The 16,471-nt window shown below is 33.4% G+C and overlaps 1 protein-coding gene across 1 annotated transcript in view; it reads right to left on the reverse strand.

Moving 5' to 3' along the window:
• Window positions 1–280: 280 nt before the first annotated feature.
• LOC130666789 (uncharacterized) overlaps window positions 281–16,471 on the reverse strand; it is a 64,911-nt gene continuing 48,720 nt past the window's right edge. The window contains exons 2-5 of the mRNA XM_057468056.1: window positions 6,570–6,833; window positions 6,288–6,449; window positions 6,037–6,138; window positions 281–2,819 (exon numbers count right to left, since the gene is read on the reverse strand). Coding sequence (XP_057324039.1) covers window positions 2,665–2,819; window positions 6,037–6,138; window positions 6,288–6,449; window positions 6,570–6,816 — 666 coding nt within the window. The 5' untranslated portion in view covers window positions 6,817–6,833 and the 3' untranslated portion in view covers window positions 281–2,664. The remainder of the gene's footprint in view (window positions 2,820–6,036; window positions 6,139–6,287; window positions 6,450–6,569; window positions 6,834–16,471) is intronic.

The raw sequence follows: 16,471 nt of genomic DNA on the forward strand, positions 1-16,471 counted from the left end.
TTGTTCAATCGTTCGGTTGACCTGGACGGTCAGTGTGGATATTTGTTCCATGAACTGATTGTTCTGCCATGTCGTGTCCAGATTGGCCAGTCGAGTCGTTGGCGGTGAATGGAACATCTTGACGAAGTTACTCAAATAAGTCGATCCGTAGACGGTTTGTTCTAACTCCCGGTGGTAATTTTACGTAGATCCGTGCCTTCTGACCTTTTGTGCCCCACGTTGGGCGCCAAAATATGTAACAGGTTTTTCACCACTGGGGATCTACCGGAGTGAAGTCCGAATACACTTACGGTTTTTGGCAAACTTGTTCAATTATTATCAAGTTGGGCGCCAGGTGAGTTTATAATCACCAAATAAACGATTATCGAAATGTCGGCTCAGGGTGGCGGATCGGGGAAAGGTCAGGTACTTAAGATTACAATAAATAATTAATCAGAATCAACACAAAATAATTAGTCGTATATTAAACACAAGTAATTGATCGGTATTACAAAAATAATCAGTTACAACAAAATATAAATGCCGTTGTCGGCTTGACTCGATATAAACGAAATTAAAATTGCTCGTAGAATAATATGTGATCAAAACACGATGTCAGTTCGGTTGTCGAAATAAAATAAATTTATTTATTGTTTTTATTATTTTTCAGAATCAAGACCCGAGTTAATTCACTCGAGTTTCTTAATCTCAAGGTCATGATATCAAAATTCGTCAAATTCATCGGTAGGTGCAACGGACGTTAATTTTTATGACAATTTTATCATGACCGCGTGAGCTCCGGCTTGTTTATGTACAGAATCAAGACCCGGGTTAATTTACTCGAGTTTTATCGTTTCAAGGTCATGATATCAAAATTCGTCAAATTCATCGGTAGGTGCGACCGACGTTAAATTTTATGACAATTTTATCATGACCGCGTGAGCTCTGGCTTGTTTAAGTACAGAATCAAGGCCCGAGAGCATTTACACGGGTTTTTTTCCCTCAAGGTCATGATATCAAAATTCGTCGAATCCATCGGTAGGTGCGACAGTCGTTTATTTTAAAAGAAATTTTATCATGACCGCGTGAGCTCCGGCTTGTCTAAGTACAGAATTATAACCCGAGTTAATTTACTCGAGTTTTATCATCTCAAGGTCATGATATCAAAGTTCGTCAAATTCATTGGTAGGTGCGAGGGACGTTAATTTTTATGAAAATTTTATCATGACCGCGTGAGCTCCGGCTTGTTCATGTTCAGAATCAAGACCCGAGTTAACTCACTCGAGTTTCTTAATCTCAAGGTCATGATATCAAAATTCGTCAATTGCATCGGTAGGTGCGTCGGTCGTTAATTTTAACAGAAATTTTATCATGGCCACGTGAGGTCCGGCTTGTCTAAGTACAGAATTAAGACCCGAAATAATTTACTCGAGTTTTATTATCTTAAGGTCATGATATCAAAATTCGTCAAATCCATCGGTAGGTGCGACGGACGTTATATTTTATGACAATTTCATCATGACCGCGTGAGCTCCGGCTTGTTTATGTACAGAATCAAGACCCGAGTTAATTTACTCGAGTTTTATCATCTCAAGGTCACGATATCAAAATTCGTCAAATCCATCGGTAGGTGCGAGGGACGTTAATTTTTATGAAAATTTTATTATGACGGCGTGAGCTCCGGCTTGTTTGTGTACAGAATCAAGACCCGAGTTAATTTACTCGAATTTTTTAACTTGAAGGTCATGATATTAAAATTCGTCATATCCATCGGTAGGTGCGACTGACGTTAATTTTCATAGAAATTTTATCATGACAGCGTGGGCATCACTTTTTTTTGTGTTCAGAATCGAGTCCTGTGTAAATTTTCTTAGGCTTTTCGATCTCATTTGAAATAATGTTATGGAAATTTCGTGCGGGAAATAATAACAAATTCATTATTTATTATGTTACGAAGTTGCTTCGTGCGCCTCCGCTATCATGTGATCCCAGGTAATATCACGTGGGACGGTGCGTCGGCACGTCTATATAAACGGAGCGCGATCAATTGAATCAGGCTTTTACGGTTTAGACGTTTTAGAATCACTGTAATATTCTATTAAGTTTATACCAGTCAATCCAGCAGTGCTGTATTACACTTAGTTAATCAGCAATAAAGTTAACACTTAGTTTAACTTTATCTCAGATTGATCCAATTTACACTTAGTTAAATTGAGAAGGCTCCCGTTATTAATTACGGTTATTAATTAATTTAACCGGTTTGTGTGTGTGAAGTGGCATTAATTAAGCCTTTTCTTTAATAAAGTCTCAATTAATAATATATATACCAGTGTTGAGTGAATTCATTCTGTTATCCAGCCCACCTTTATCGTTAAGGCAAAATAAGCGCACACTCATCCAGTTTACGATCCAGAAGGGGTATCCAGAAGGGTCAAGCCAGTCCAAGGTCATCAGGGACATTACCATCGCTCCGAACTACAATCTAGGCTAAGTACTAGTGTTAGTTTGGATTTGTAAGGCCAGTTCGGGTATTTATTATAAAATAATATAAAATAAGAGTCTCACTTGGTCTGAGTAGCTAGGGTAACCCACGAACAGGCTGTTAAAACATCTCGTACAGTTTTGAACGGCAACCCACCGTTTCAATTATTAAAGCAATATATTTTATTTCGAAAACTGATTATTTTATTTTATTTTGATCAATTGTTTATATTTTTTTTTCAGCTTTTCAATAACATTTTCTTCTACAATGAATAATTTATTTCTCGGTATGCTAATTTTTTCAAATTCCTTTTTTCCACTGTCGTAGTTCCGTTTCAGAAATTTCTCTGACTCCTTGTCTGTAATACATAAAATTTCTATATTTACTAGAAAATTTTAATCAGGGGACCATCCAAGATAAACTAGATTCACAATTATTATTATTAAAATAAAATCTAAAGGCGTATAGTACGGTTTCATTAAGGGCGGAGTAAGGGTTTTCACTTTCGAAAAATCGATTTTTTTTGTTTTGTTTTATCTTATTGTATAACATTTCAAGAATATGTCCTCAAAATTTTAATCCGATCTAAGCAATATTCTTGAAGTTATTGTTTAATTAGTCTCGGGGCCTTTAACACTCTAACTCTAACAGCTACGGGCGGTTGGGATTGCAGTGCAGCTGTCGAGCAGGTATACAGGTTATTCATTGCTATTGTCCTGATCCCATATCCAGTTTTAGAAATATTTCGTTTAGTAAAGCCAGGTAACTAAAACCATATAGATATATTCTATATTTGTACGTTCACTATACACTAGATTATTTTAAAGAAAGAAACGAGCTTCAGTTAGTGATTAGACGTTCGACCGTGCACTTGTAATTTTATTTTTTTAAAAAATTTCCTGATTAATAATGCCGAGAGTAAGTAAAATTTCGCGAGAAGACCGTCAAAGTGGAAGGACCTATTTGTGTCGATCACAAAAAAATTCAAACCCGAATAAAAAAATAAAAGATGAGGCTACCACCAAAAGTGCTTCGGCGAAGAAAATAAAACTAAATACGAGTGCTAGTGTACCGGAAGATGTTGAAAAACATTTTAGAATCATAGATTTTTTGCTTGTGTTTTCAACCATCGCAAGTTTAGTAGAATGTGCTCAGTGTGATGGTTCAATCGAGTTCAAGAGCTGTAAAAAAGAAGGACTTGGCTTCCAAATCCAAGTAAAATGTACAAATTGTGATCCACGCTTTATACCGTCGAGTGAGAAAACTGATCATCGCTATGAAATCAACACTCGTTTTGCCTTTGTAATGCGTACATTAGGTTTTGGTTAAGCAGGCTGCAATAAATTTTGCGGGCTCATGGACATAGCAAGTAGTTTTCTATCAAAACAATCTTATTTGGATCTCATGAAATCTATTTGCTGCAGCATCGAAACGACTGCTGAGAAATTTCTTGTCTCCGCCGCAGACGAAGAAAAACAGCTAACACGTGCAAATTCGGAGTCAGACACTTTGACCGTTTCTGGTGACGGCACGTGGCAGAAGCAAGGCTTTAGCTCTTCCTTTGGCGTCACTTCCTTGATTGGATATTGGTCTGGAAAAGTTATCGATATTTTCGTAAGTAGTTCGCACTGCCAGGCTTGCAAATTATGGAGAAATCAATTAAATACTGATGAATTTCAAGATTGGTACGAAGAACATGTTGAAAAAGATGAATGCCAAGCAAATCACACCGGACCATCAGGTAACATGGAAGTAAATGCTGTCATCGAACTGTTTCGCCGATCAGAAGAAAAATACGGAGCGAAAATCAGCAACTATATTGGAGACGGAGATAGTAAAACTTACGGCAATTTAGTAAAAGCTAAACCTTTTGGTGAAAATTTTATTATAAATAAAAAGGAATGTGTAGGTCACGTGCAAAAAAGAATGGGTAAACATCTACGTGATCTAGTAAATAAAACTGTTGAACATAAAGTTGTAAAAACCGGAAAAAATGCTGGTAAAACAAGACAAAATAAATTACTCACTGGAAAAGTCATTGATAATTTGAGTCGATACTACGGAGCAGCAATCAGACATAATTGTGATTCTTTAGAAGGAATGAAAAATGCAGTCTGGGCAACGTTCTACCACCAGCAGTCAACAGACGATTACCCTCAACACCATAAGTGCATGAGCGGTGAGAACTCGTGGTGTTCGTATCAAAAAGCTTTGGCCACAACAGGAGTGGAAAATTTCAATCATGACTACACTCCACTTCCACAAGATGTCATAGAAGCGATCAAACCGATTTATGAAGATTTGAGTAAAGACGAACTTCTAGAAAGGTGTCTTGGAGGTTTTACTCAAAATGCCAACGAAAGTTTGAACCAGCTGATTTGGAGAATTGCACCGAAACAATTATCTGGCAGCAGACAAATTGTTGAGTTTGCATCTTATGTAGCTGCATGCACATTCAATGAAGGTGCTGGTGCTCTTCTAACTTTTCTGTCTGACATGGACATCAGTGTCGGCCCAAGCGCTCACGAGTATGCATCATCTACGGACAGCAATCGCATTGATAGGGCCGAGTTCCAAGCTGTGCAGCAGAGCAAAGTAGCCAGAATAAAACGAAGACTTGAAAAAACACAGGCTAAAGACATCGACAATGCTGAAGGAAGTGTGCTGTAGAGCTGGAATTGATGATTCTGTGTAAGTTTAAAAAAAAATTTTTTTTCTTCACTTTTTTGCTTCATAAACTTTAAACGCGTTTTTCTCAAAACTACTTTTTCGAAGTCCGTGTTCACTGCCATTTGAAAACTACTCGACCGATTCATTTCAAACTTTGTACACATTTTCTTCATATAAAATAGCTCCCCCCTACGTTTAGTAAAAATTTTTTTTTTAATATTAAAGGTGCTTCCCACCCACAAAATGGCGGAAATTTTAGTCGAAAATAACGGTTCACACTTTAGATGGCCGCCAAAAATTTTTAAATTAAAAAAAAAATAATCAGAGAACGTTGGGGGGAAGATTTGTTTATAATTTAACTAAATTTTTATGGTTTTTCATTTTCAGATAATTTCCGGCCGAGTTACAGTGAACACCGCAAATTGTTTTTTTTTCAAGACGTCCTGGGGGAAGCTCTGTCACCGGCTAATGGTTTAATATTTTTGCATGAAAAATTTACAGAACATATTCAAAACTATGCTCAATAATGTATAGAAGGTTTGAATAAAATTGCTCAATCGATATTTGAGATAAAAAATCACAAAAAAAGTGTTTTTTTTTTACGCTGAAACCCAGACCCCTCCCTTAATCGATTTTAAAATTCATAGGGCTTTTAGGTGTATATTTATATCTAAATTACTATGCAATTTTATTCTTTTCCTCAATATTTTTAAAGAAGATTAACTTCTTGTTATCAAGAGATAGTTAAGTTCGAAAAAATTTAAGCATTATGTACGAACGCAGAATCTTTGGTTCATTAAAACCGCTCTAAATCCGGTTCATGTTAGATTATAATAGCATAGTATTCAAAAATTGAACGAATACTCCTACATACGACTTTACTTTTTTTGTAAACTGAAAATTACCGCTTGTTTTTGATCCAGTGCTTGACACAATTGGTGGACTGTCACGGACGGCAGTGCGTGCTGAAGGAATCAGTGGGATTGGAACGTAGTTAGATCGTTTACCTATGCAAAAAAACGTAACTTTTTAAATATTAAACTTCACTATAAATAATTTTGTTGATGCAACAGGTCTAGACCTTGTAAAGCGATTAAGTTTACGTAGAAAAACAAATTAATGCATGCAGAACCTATTGGGATTAGATCGTAATTACCAGGTTTAATTATTTCGTTTGAAATAATTTTCAAGACCTCCTTGGGCTTCGGCTTCTCAATAACTTCAGTTGCGTCAGTGCTCGTAATAGTTGATGAGGTTTTTCCGGCATTACTGTGTGGTGGAATAACTGCTGGCATAGGTATCTCGGTTGATTTCTGACCTATACAAATTTATAACGATTATTGAAATATTTTAGCCTTGTAAAAAATATATTGATTTTTCGATTTTTATTAATAATTGTGTGTGCGTGTGTGTGTGTGTGTGTGTGTGTTCCACCTACCATTACTATCAACTTTCCTATTTTCACTGTCATCATCAGACGTATCACTAGGCTCTTCAAATTTAGGTTTTCTCTTCTGAAGTTCTGTGCTCATTTGTTTTAAATAAAAGCTTAAACTTATATCAGAGTTTTCGAGTTGAAGCGTTTTTTTTTCGATGAAATCTTTCGACATTAGGGTCTTGGCATTCCTTCTACTAGGATCTACTCCTGCGGCAATCGACTGTAAATGCCTAACCGATGTTTCCATAATTTCAATAATCACCTCTGAAATATTATATTTATGTTATTTACAAAATTTTTAAAAAGTTGTGTGGTTGTACAGCGTCCCTAACGGGCCCAAATTACGGTGAAGAACGGTAAATCTGCCGTAAATTACGGTAATCCACCGAAAACTACCACTTACTGTAATTTACGACGAGTTTATCAAAATTTACGGTAGCTTTACCGTAATTAACGGCGAATTTGCTAGGAAATTATTGAATGCTAGAGCTACTTTGCTCACACGGTTAAGAATTGCAGTAGTAAGCACAAAGTGAATCCCGATTTAATGAAGTTTTTTACAGTGTGAGCACCGTAGTTCCCGTATCATATAATTTTCTAGCGTTTGTAACGAATATACTAGGGTTTATTTAGAAAACAAGAAAATTATTGAATACTGAAGCTACTGTGCTCACACGGTACAGAATCGCTGTAGTAAGCACAGAGAGAGCACCGTAATTCACGTATTTTATGATTTTCGAGTGTTTGTAATGAATTTACTAAAGGTTATATATGATCAGATTTGGCCAATTTTGAGATCTGATTGTATATGGAGTCATATATAATGATATATAATTATACAAAATCATATTTCATCGGGCGTTTATATTTAAACTTTAAGTATCGGGGACTATTTTTAACACGGAAAAAAAAATTAGTAAATATTACTAACATTCTCGTCAACAGTGCGCCTGGACCGAATGTCAGTATATATTATGGAGTAGAACGTAAGAAATTGATAACTGTAAAATGAGAGGATAACTAAAATGAATCTGGTTATGGCGTGAAGGTTGAAAACAATTAAAATTACTCAAGATTTATCAAATATAAGTTATAGATTTATTTACACTTATTTACACTTAAACTGTAAGAAAATACTTTATAGCGAATGCGACAAGATAGATAAGCGATAGCGAATGCGACAAGTCAAGCGGTTAAAAACGCGTGGTGGTTAGTAAGACTGCACGATGTAGATTAGAATTAGAGAAGTCGTCTTCTTCCTTCGTCGCTGCTCGGTGGTGACGTGGCAGCATGGCTGCAGTAACGAATTTTCCCATTGGCTTAAAAGCGCGCCAACAGGAAGTAGTTAGCCGCCAATTTCTCTGATTGGCCGGCTGGTAGCGGGTTCTCATGCCATTTTGACACGGTCATGCGCAAGAAATTGCAGGTGTCGGGCCCAGATAGCGAGTGACCCGGCACTATTCTGACATTCAAGTCAGTAGCGAGTTCGGCTGCTCCCGTATGTAGCGAAAGTACACGAAGCTTTTCAAAATGATTAAGCTCGTGACTGAACAATAACAGATGCATTTTTTGACAAGTGTCTTGTATTTTTTTAAGGTTTAAGTAGTAATTTTGAATAGTCAAGCAGTATATTTCAACGATTAACTGTTAATGATAGCAGTTGAAACATTAAAATCATAATTTTACTGATTGAAACGACATTAGTTATTGAAAATAACATAAATAATTAGAAGTTGAACTACAATTATTGTCAATCATTTTTAACTTCCCGCTAAGAAAATTGTAAATTTTCAAAAATTCGGGAAGTTATTGGTTTCGGTCCGATTTACGAAAATCGAATTTCCATCAGATGTCGACGTTTCGAGGTCCTAGGAAGCTATCCTGACTAATTTCACGATGATGTCCGAGTGTATGTATGTGTGTACGTACGTACGTACGTACGTATGTATGTATGTAAATATTCATAACTCTTGAACGGATGAACCGATTTTGATCGTTGAGGTGTCATTCGACGCGGCTTGTTAATGTCTTGAGGCCGTATAAATTTGAACTTAATCGGTAGGGTGCGTTCAGAGATATTTCAAAAATAAAATTTTTTCGAAAATGTTTTATTTGGATAACTTTTAATTTGCTCGATGGATTTATTCCAAAATCTAATCAGCTCTAAAACTCTATAAGCCGCGTCGAATGCCACCTCAACCATCAAAATCGGTTCATTCGTTCAAGAGAAACCGTTGACGAAAGAATTCAAAAAAATTTTTTTCCTTGGTTTTTTTGAAATTTCTCAAAAACGGCTGAATAAATCAATTTCAAAATTCGACCAGCTTTAGAACTTGATAAAACGCGTCGATTGCCACCTCAACCATCAAAATCGGTTAATTCGTTCGCGAGATATCGTGGAAGAAAGAAATGCTAAAAAATGGTTTTTTACAAAACAATGGCATACAAAAGTAATTGCGAGCTCGAAGAGCTCGAAAATATATTCACAATAATGTTTTCGAGCTCAGCGAGCTCGGAAACAGCGGGAAGTTTTGGGGCTGGCCCGCAGGGTCAACTGACAGACCGATTTTTTTACGTGTGTTGCGCAGAGCTATTTATTTATGGAGCACGAAGCTTACTATGCATGCACAGTGCATTCATATTTGTAGGGGGAAAACTTATGTAGTGGAGAGAAAAGCCCATTTTTTTGTGGATTCAACTATACTTATTGTAGAAATAACTGTTAATCGTATCTGTTATTACCGAATAGACTCCATGGCTGTGGTCGTTTTTTAAGGAGAGCCGCCAATCGTGCATGATACGATTCACAGGTATTGTTTGTCCCTTCTTTCATCTTGTTTACGGAGAATTCTTTGAGGTCACGTTTCTTCAACCAATTTTTGTCATAATATTCAAAAATTGGTTGAAGAATATTTTTTTTTATCAGAAGGTACAGATTGTTTAACGACCTCAAAGCCTTCACTCATTCTGCCAGGATCCAATGTCGCTACGGCCATAAGCATTCTTAATGATTCTCTTGCCACTTTGTCGTCCTTAATTTTTTTCCAAATTCCTAGCTCTTGGCTAGTTTTTCGAATTGCCTTTTAAGAGAAGTTAGTTACTGCGCTATAAATAAGATACTGAGCATTTCTTAGGTATAACAATTAAACCTGATCACTTATTATTATGTGTGGTCATTAGGGTAAGTCTAAGAAAAAAGTTTTTTTAACTTCCCGCTATAAAAATTGAAATATTTCAAGAATAAAAATCAGTTTATCGGTTGACCCTGCGCGCCAACCCCAGAACTTCCCGCTGTTTTCGAGCTCGAGGAACTCGGAAACATTGTTGTGAATACATCTTTAAGCTCGAAATTACTTTTGGATGCCATAGATTTCGAAAAAAAACCGTTTTCTAGAATTTCTTTCTCCCACGATATCTCACAAACGAATATTAACCGATTGAGATGGTTGAAGTCGCATTCGACGCGGCTTATAAAGTTCTAGAGCTGATTAGATTTTGAAGTCGATCGAGTAGTTAACGAATCATAAAAACATTAGAAGTAACAAAATCTTTTTTGAGGTTCTTTTTTAGAATTCGTGAGCCACTTAACCGATTTGCTTTTAAATTCAATCAATGCTTACTCTCACAAAGTATTTTCAATCTCCGCAAAGCACGTGTGAATCGGTCGATTTGTTCTAAAGATATCGTCGGACACAAATAATGTTTTTTCACTAAATAAATTTATTTATCGTCCAATCGTTTCTTTTTTTAACTCGAAGAGATAAAAAATTTGCAAATAACAACGTTTTCGAGCTCTCTGAGCTCGGAAACAGCGGAAAGTTTTCATAACATCGTGACTGTCGATAAATCGTCGCTTTGTGTCCAAGTGATATGAATATGTATTACAGCATACAAAATACCTGACAGTGATGAAAGAAACAACCTTTCAAGATAGCGTTTGGCATCACTTTCTTAATAGCGTTTCTCATAGCCTGCTCGAAATCGCACATGACTGGTTTGTCAAAATCTTTGAAATCTTCAGAGATCACTTTAAAAATACCCTCATAGATTGCTTCGGTACGTCCATGCATTAATACCCAAGCAACAGGAAATGTCTAGAAATATTGAATAATAGTTTATTAGCATATACACTAATGCAAAAAATTAAAGGAGCAGAAAAATTTTATAAATTTTTTAGTGATTTTTGGAAGGCTGTAACTTGGTGAAAAATGATCGTATCGAGATTTTAAAAAAAGCATTTTACAGCTTGAAATCTCTAGTTTTCGTGCATTTTTTTCAAAATTTTTTAAAAGCTCCGGTTACTGTGCAAACATGAGAAATACCGCGAGACAAAAAATTTCGAAATTTTTTTTTTTTTCCGAAGAGCCCACGGACCGCGAAAAAATTCTTTCAACTGAACGAATGCATAGTTCGTTTAGCAACTTTATTCAGCTTCAATTTGGTTTTTTTTTAACCTCGTAGGACAATTTGTCGCAGAGATATCAGCCTTCAAACAGAAAATGATCCTTTTGGCTTTGATCATCGATATTTCAGGTAGTAATGATCGCACAGAAAGTTGAAGGGTGGCGGTGAAAACTTGAATAAATTCCCTACAAGACCTTGTCATCATTTTTTGAAAAAAAAAAATTTTTTTTAATTTTAACATCCATTAGAAGTAAGTACAAAAAAATGACTTTTTTTGGTTTTTTAGTAAATCAACCGCTACTCTGCAAATATCGATAAAAAAAATAATGTTGCCAGGGACTTTTTTAGCTTAATGTACCCCCGAGACCCCTGTAAATTTTTAAATTGATCTATCGAACCGTTTTTTGGGAATCATCGATCAAAGTTTAGCTAAACAATTAAAGGAGCAAGTTTTGTTCCTTTAATTCTGTAATCATAATCGAAATGAAAAAAAATTTTTTCTTCGACTTTTCTCAAATTTTTGCGTTGGTGACTCAGCAAATGCAAAGAAATGACAAAAAAAAAAAAATTTCCAAAAAATGTCAAAAAAAAAATTTAGAACACAAAAAAAAAGTTTCAATTTTTTTTTCTTCGATTTTTTTTTTTGACATTTTTTGGAAATTTTTTTTTTTTTTGTCATTTCTTTGCATGTGCTGAGTCACCAACGCAAAAATTTGAGAAAAGTCGAAGAAAAAATTTTTTTTCATTTTGATTATGATTACAGAATTAAAGGAACAACACTTGCTCCTTTAATTGTTTAGCTAAACTTTGATCGATGATTCCCAAAAAACGGTTCGATAGATCAATTTGAAAATTTACAGGGGTCTTGGGGGAATATGAGGCTAAAAAAGTCCCTGGCAACATTATTTTTTTTATCGATATTTGCAGAGTAGCGGTTGATTTACTAAAAAACCAAAAAAAGTCATTTTTTTGTACTTACTTCTAATGGATGTTAAAATTAAAAAAAAAATTTTTTTTCAAAAAATGATGACAGGGTCTTGTAGGGAATTTATTCAAGTTTTCACCGCCGCCCTTCAACTTTCTGTGCGATCATTACTACCTGAAATATCGATGATCAAAGCCAAAAGGATCATTTTCTGTTTGAAGGCTGATATCTCTGCGACAAATTGTCCTACGAGGTTAAAAAAAAACCAAATTGAAGCTGAATAAATTTGCTAAACGAACTATGCATTCGTTTAGTTGAAAGAATTTTTTCGCGGTCCGTGGGCTCTTCGGAAAAAAAAAAAAATTTCGAAATTTTTTGTCTCGCGGTATTTCTCATGTTTGCACAGTAACCGGAGCTTTTAAAAAATTTTGAAAAAAATGCACGAAAACTAGAGATTTCAAGCTGTAAAATGCTTTTTTTTAAATCTTGATACAATCATTTTTCACCAAGTTACGGCCTTCCAAAAATCACTAAAAAATTTATAAAATTTTTCTGCTCCTTTAATTTTTGCATTAGTGTAATACATGATTTGTTTAATGAAATTAAAATTTTTAATGTAAGATAAATATGAGGTGATTTTCAAAATGTGATAATCTAGAAAAAATTGTCGAAATGCATGTAATAGAAATTGAAGCTTGAAGTGTCTAGTTTTCAGATCATAATTTTAAATATTTTATTATCATTATTATTATTGTTGTTACGATCAACCTCCAGTCACTACGTGACTGCCCAAATATCACTACTAAATTTATAAAGTACGCAGAAAAAAAGGATTTCTTACCGCAACAAATTTTATGCATTATCAACTTAATACAAAAATTGTCTAGGGGCGAGAAAAAATTTTTTTGGTCAAGAACTAATTCCTTGCACCAATTAATTTTTTCCAGTTCTAAATAACTTTTTTTTGGTTTTCAATTCACAATGCAAAAAATTTCTTGGGATAAGTAAAACTTTTCAGTAGGCGAGTAAAGATGTTTTGTGTCAATGAATTCTTTTTTTTTTCTATGCACACTGTTTTGGCTTTAAGACACTCCCTAAAACCAAAAGGGAGTATAAACATCTGTCATTTTAGAAAAAAAAACTAGATATAAATAATATAGCTATCTATTCAGTTACATTCAGTCATATTCAGTGACAGAATAATTAAAGTATTAATTACTTAAAAGAAAATTAATGTGACCATCTTTTTTCTCGTGTAATTTAAATGTAATTCGAATGATATAGATAAATCTATTTATCTCAATAGATGGAAATTAAAATGAGTTTAAACTATGAAAAGGCAAAAATTAAAGTCGAGACCTATCCAATGACACCAATTTCAATAACATTAACTAAGTCTATCATATAGATATGACAGGAAAAAAATTTTCCGTATTTTCTTAATAATATCGATTATGATTATGATTATGATTATGATTATGATTATTATTATTATTATTATGATTATGATGATGATGATGATGATTATTATTATTATTATAATTATTATTAATATTTTGATTTTTATAATTACATTGCCTTCATGATGTGCATGTACAGTGAATAAACTATGAGTCCGGAGGTCTTTACGAGGAACTATAAGTGGGAACCTTGAAAATGTGCCATCCATAAATAGCTGTGCGCAGTTAATAAATTTTTTAGCGAATTCCCGATTCCTCACAATCATAGAATAATTTCCATAATTTTTCACTAAATTCAGCGATAACTGGCCCGCTGAATATTTTAGCCGCTCTTGCCATTCATCTGACGATAATTTTTCGTACAACTCCTGGATTCCTCCTCTATAGTCCAGTCGATGCGCACGAAAAAATGGTCAAAGATCATTTTTTCGGTGGGTAAAGATCGATTTTGAAAAATTTTTTTTTCAAAATACTAGAAAAAATATAAGGAAAAAAGTTACCATAAATTTGGAGGGTGATCTTTTTTTTTTTATAAAAAAATTAGATGTAAAATGAAATATCTCTAAAAGTATTGAGAAGTTATCGAGACAAACTGGTATCATTGTTTTTGGGATTTAATAACGAACAAAATGAATTTTGAATGAAGTCTCTACGACGAATAGTTGCTGAGATAAAAATTATTAAAGCGCGAAAAACGAAAAAGCGCGTCATTTCGTACGCGCGCGGATAAACAAAAGAGTGTAACTCGGCAGCAAATCGATATTTTAACAATTATTTTTCATTATTCTCTTAGTAAATCATATATCAACCATAAAAAAATTTGGTAACTTCCAAAAAAATTTTTTCGAATTTTAAATTTAAAAAAAGTAAAAATCACTTTTTGTTAAATAAAAAATAGAAAAAAAGAAAAATAAATAAAATGACCTAATGGATAATTTTGTTTGAACCATTACCCAAATAATTACGGGTAATGACAGTTAAAAAAAATTTTTTTTTCATAAAAAAACCCGTTTTAAAAATTTTTGAAATTTATCAACAATTAAAAAAAAAATATATATTTTTTTTGATACGACAGAAATTCATCTCGCGAAATTCTGAATCGAATGGTATATACGAATTTTTGCCGATTTTTTGAAATTTTTCCTTTATAATTTTCAATATAAGGACTTAGAAAAATTTCTTGCTACGGGACTTTAAAAAAATAGGACTTCGGATATCTTCGGGAATTGCCAGAGAGAGAAAGTAGTCATTATCCGTTAGAAAACGACACTACGTCTTATGCCTACTTTCTCTCTCTAGCAATTCCCGAAGATATCCGAAGTCCTATTTTTTTAAAGTCCCGTAGCAAGAAATTTTTCTAAGTCCTTATATTGAAAATTATAAAGGAAAAATTTCAAAAAATCGGCAAAAATTCGTATATACCATTCGATTCAGAATTTCGCGAGATGAATTTCTGTCGTATCAAAAAAAATATATATTTTTTTTTTAATTGTTGATAAATTTCAAAAATTTTTAAAACGGGTTTTTTTATGAAAAAAAAATTTTTTTTAACTGTCATTACCCGTAATTATTTGGGTAATGGTTCAAACAAAATTATCCATTAGGTCATTTTATTTATTTTTCTTTTTTTCTATTTTTTATTTAACAAAAAGTGATTTTTACTTTTTTTAAATTTAAAATTCGAAAAAATTTTTTTTGGAAGTTACCAAATTTTTTTATGGTTGATATATGATTTACTAAGAGAATAATGAAAAAAAATTGTTAAAATATCGATTTGCTGCCGAGTTACACTCTTTTGTTTATCCGCGCGCGAACGAAATGACGCGCTTTTTCGTTTTTCGCGCTTTAATAATTTTTATCTCAGCAACTATTCGTCGTAGAGACTTCGTTCAAAATTCATTTTGTTCGTTATTAAATCCCAAAAACAATGATACCAGTTTGTCTCGATAACTTCTCAATACTTTTAGAGATATTTCATTTTACATCTAATTTTTTTATAAAAAAAAAAAGATCACCCTCCAAATTTATGGTAACTTTTTTCCTTATATTTTTTCTAGTATTTTGAAAAAAAAATTTTTCAAAATCGATCTTTACCCACCGAAAAAATGATCTTTGACCATTTTTTCGTGCGCATCGACTGGACTACTAATTTTAGGTAAAACAGGTGAAGACCCTTTCCAATTATATAAATTTCGTTCTTGGGATACGAATGGCATTTCTACCGCAGCTTCAGGATATCTATGGTTGTAATCAGAAACAAAATGATTGACGTAATGACAAAAATTGCAACGGGACTACCCTACTTAAAACAAGTGATAGATTCCCATAGCTGTAGTGTGGTAATTTATGAAAATCTATTGGATTCTATGAGATTTTTTAAACAGGGTAAGCTTTAGTAACTAAATAAGTTAATTTTGTTAAAAATAAATAGAAAAATTGGACTAACTTTTTAGCAACTGCATCATAGACAGTTTTGACTTTTGACCGATGGGTCAATTTGGATTTTAATTCATTCTTGAATTTAAGTTTTTCAGCCGCTACTTTGTCGGGTAAACAATTTCTTGCATGACCACAACTCTCATATTTAACACCATCTATCACTAATAATTTTCCACGACATTTGATTGTCGGTACAACTTTGTTACGACAATGGTAGTACCTATCATAACAGAAAACGTACTAGAATGAATAAATAACTTAAATTAGAAAATGTAAAAAATACGTTTTGGAACATAAAGGTTTTAGTTTGATAATTTGCTTTTTTTTTTTTTATTTTGCATCCAATAATTGTGTAAAATGTAATTTTTCTGTAAATTACTTACAAAAAAATTTAATTTAATCAATTTCATTTAATATGCAGCAATTCACATTTATTTCACCTTTTTTAAGGGGTATCCCATTTTGCCCGAGAGAGTTAAATTTTTTATGTTAAACCGGCAACTGAAATTATTTATATTTACTAATTTACCAAAATAAAGTAATGTACGAAAAGATTTTGCTTAAGGGAGACATAGAAAAAATTAGGGAAGAGATCAACAAGCGAAATTAATGGAATTTGATTCATCACCGAATGTAATTAATTTTTTTTTTTTTGGTTATGATTAATTAGATTG

Source organism: Microplitis mediator, chromosome 4, assembly GCF_029852145.1.
Source record: "Microplitis mediator isolate UGA2020A chromosome 4, iyMicMedi2.1, whole genome shotgun sequence".
Lineage (NCBI taxonomy): Eukaryota > Metazoa > Arthropoda > Insecta > Hymenoptera > Braconidae > Microplitis > Microplitis mediator.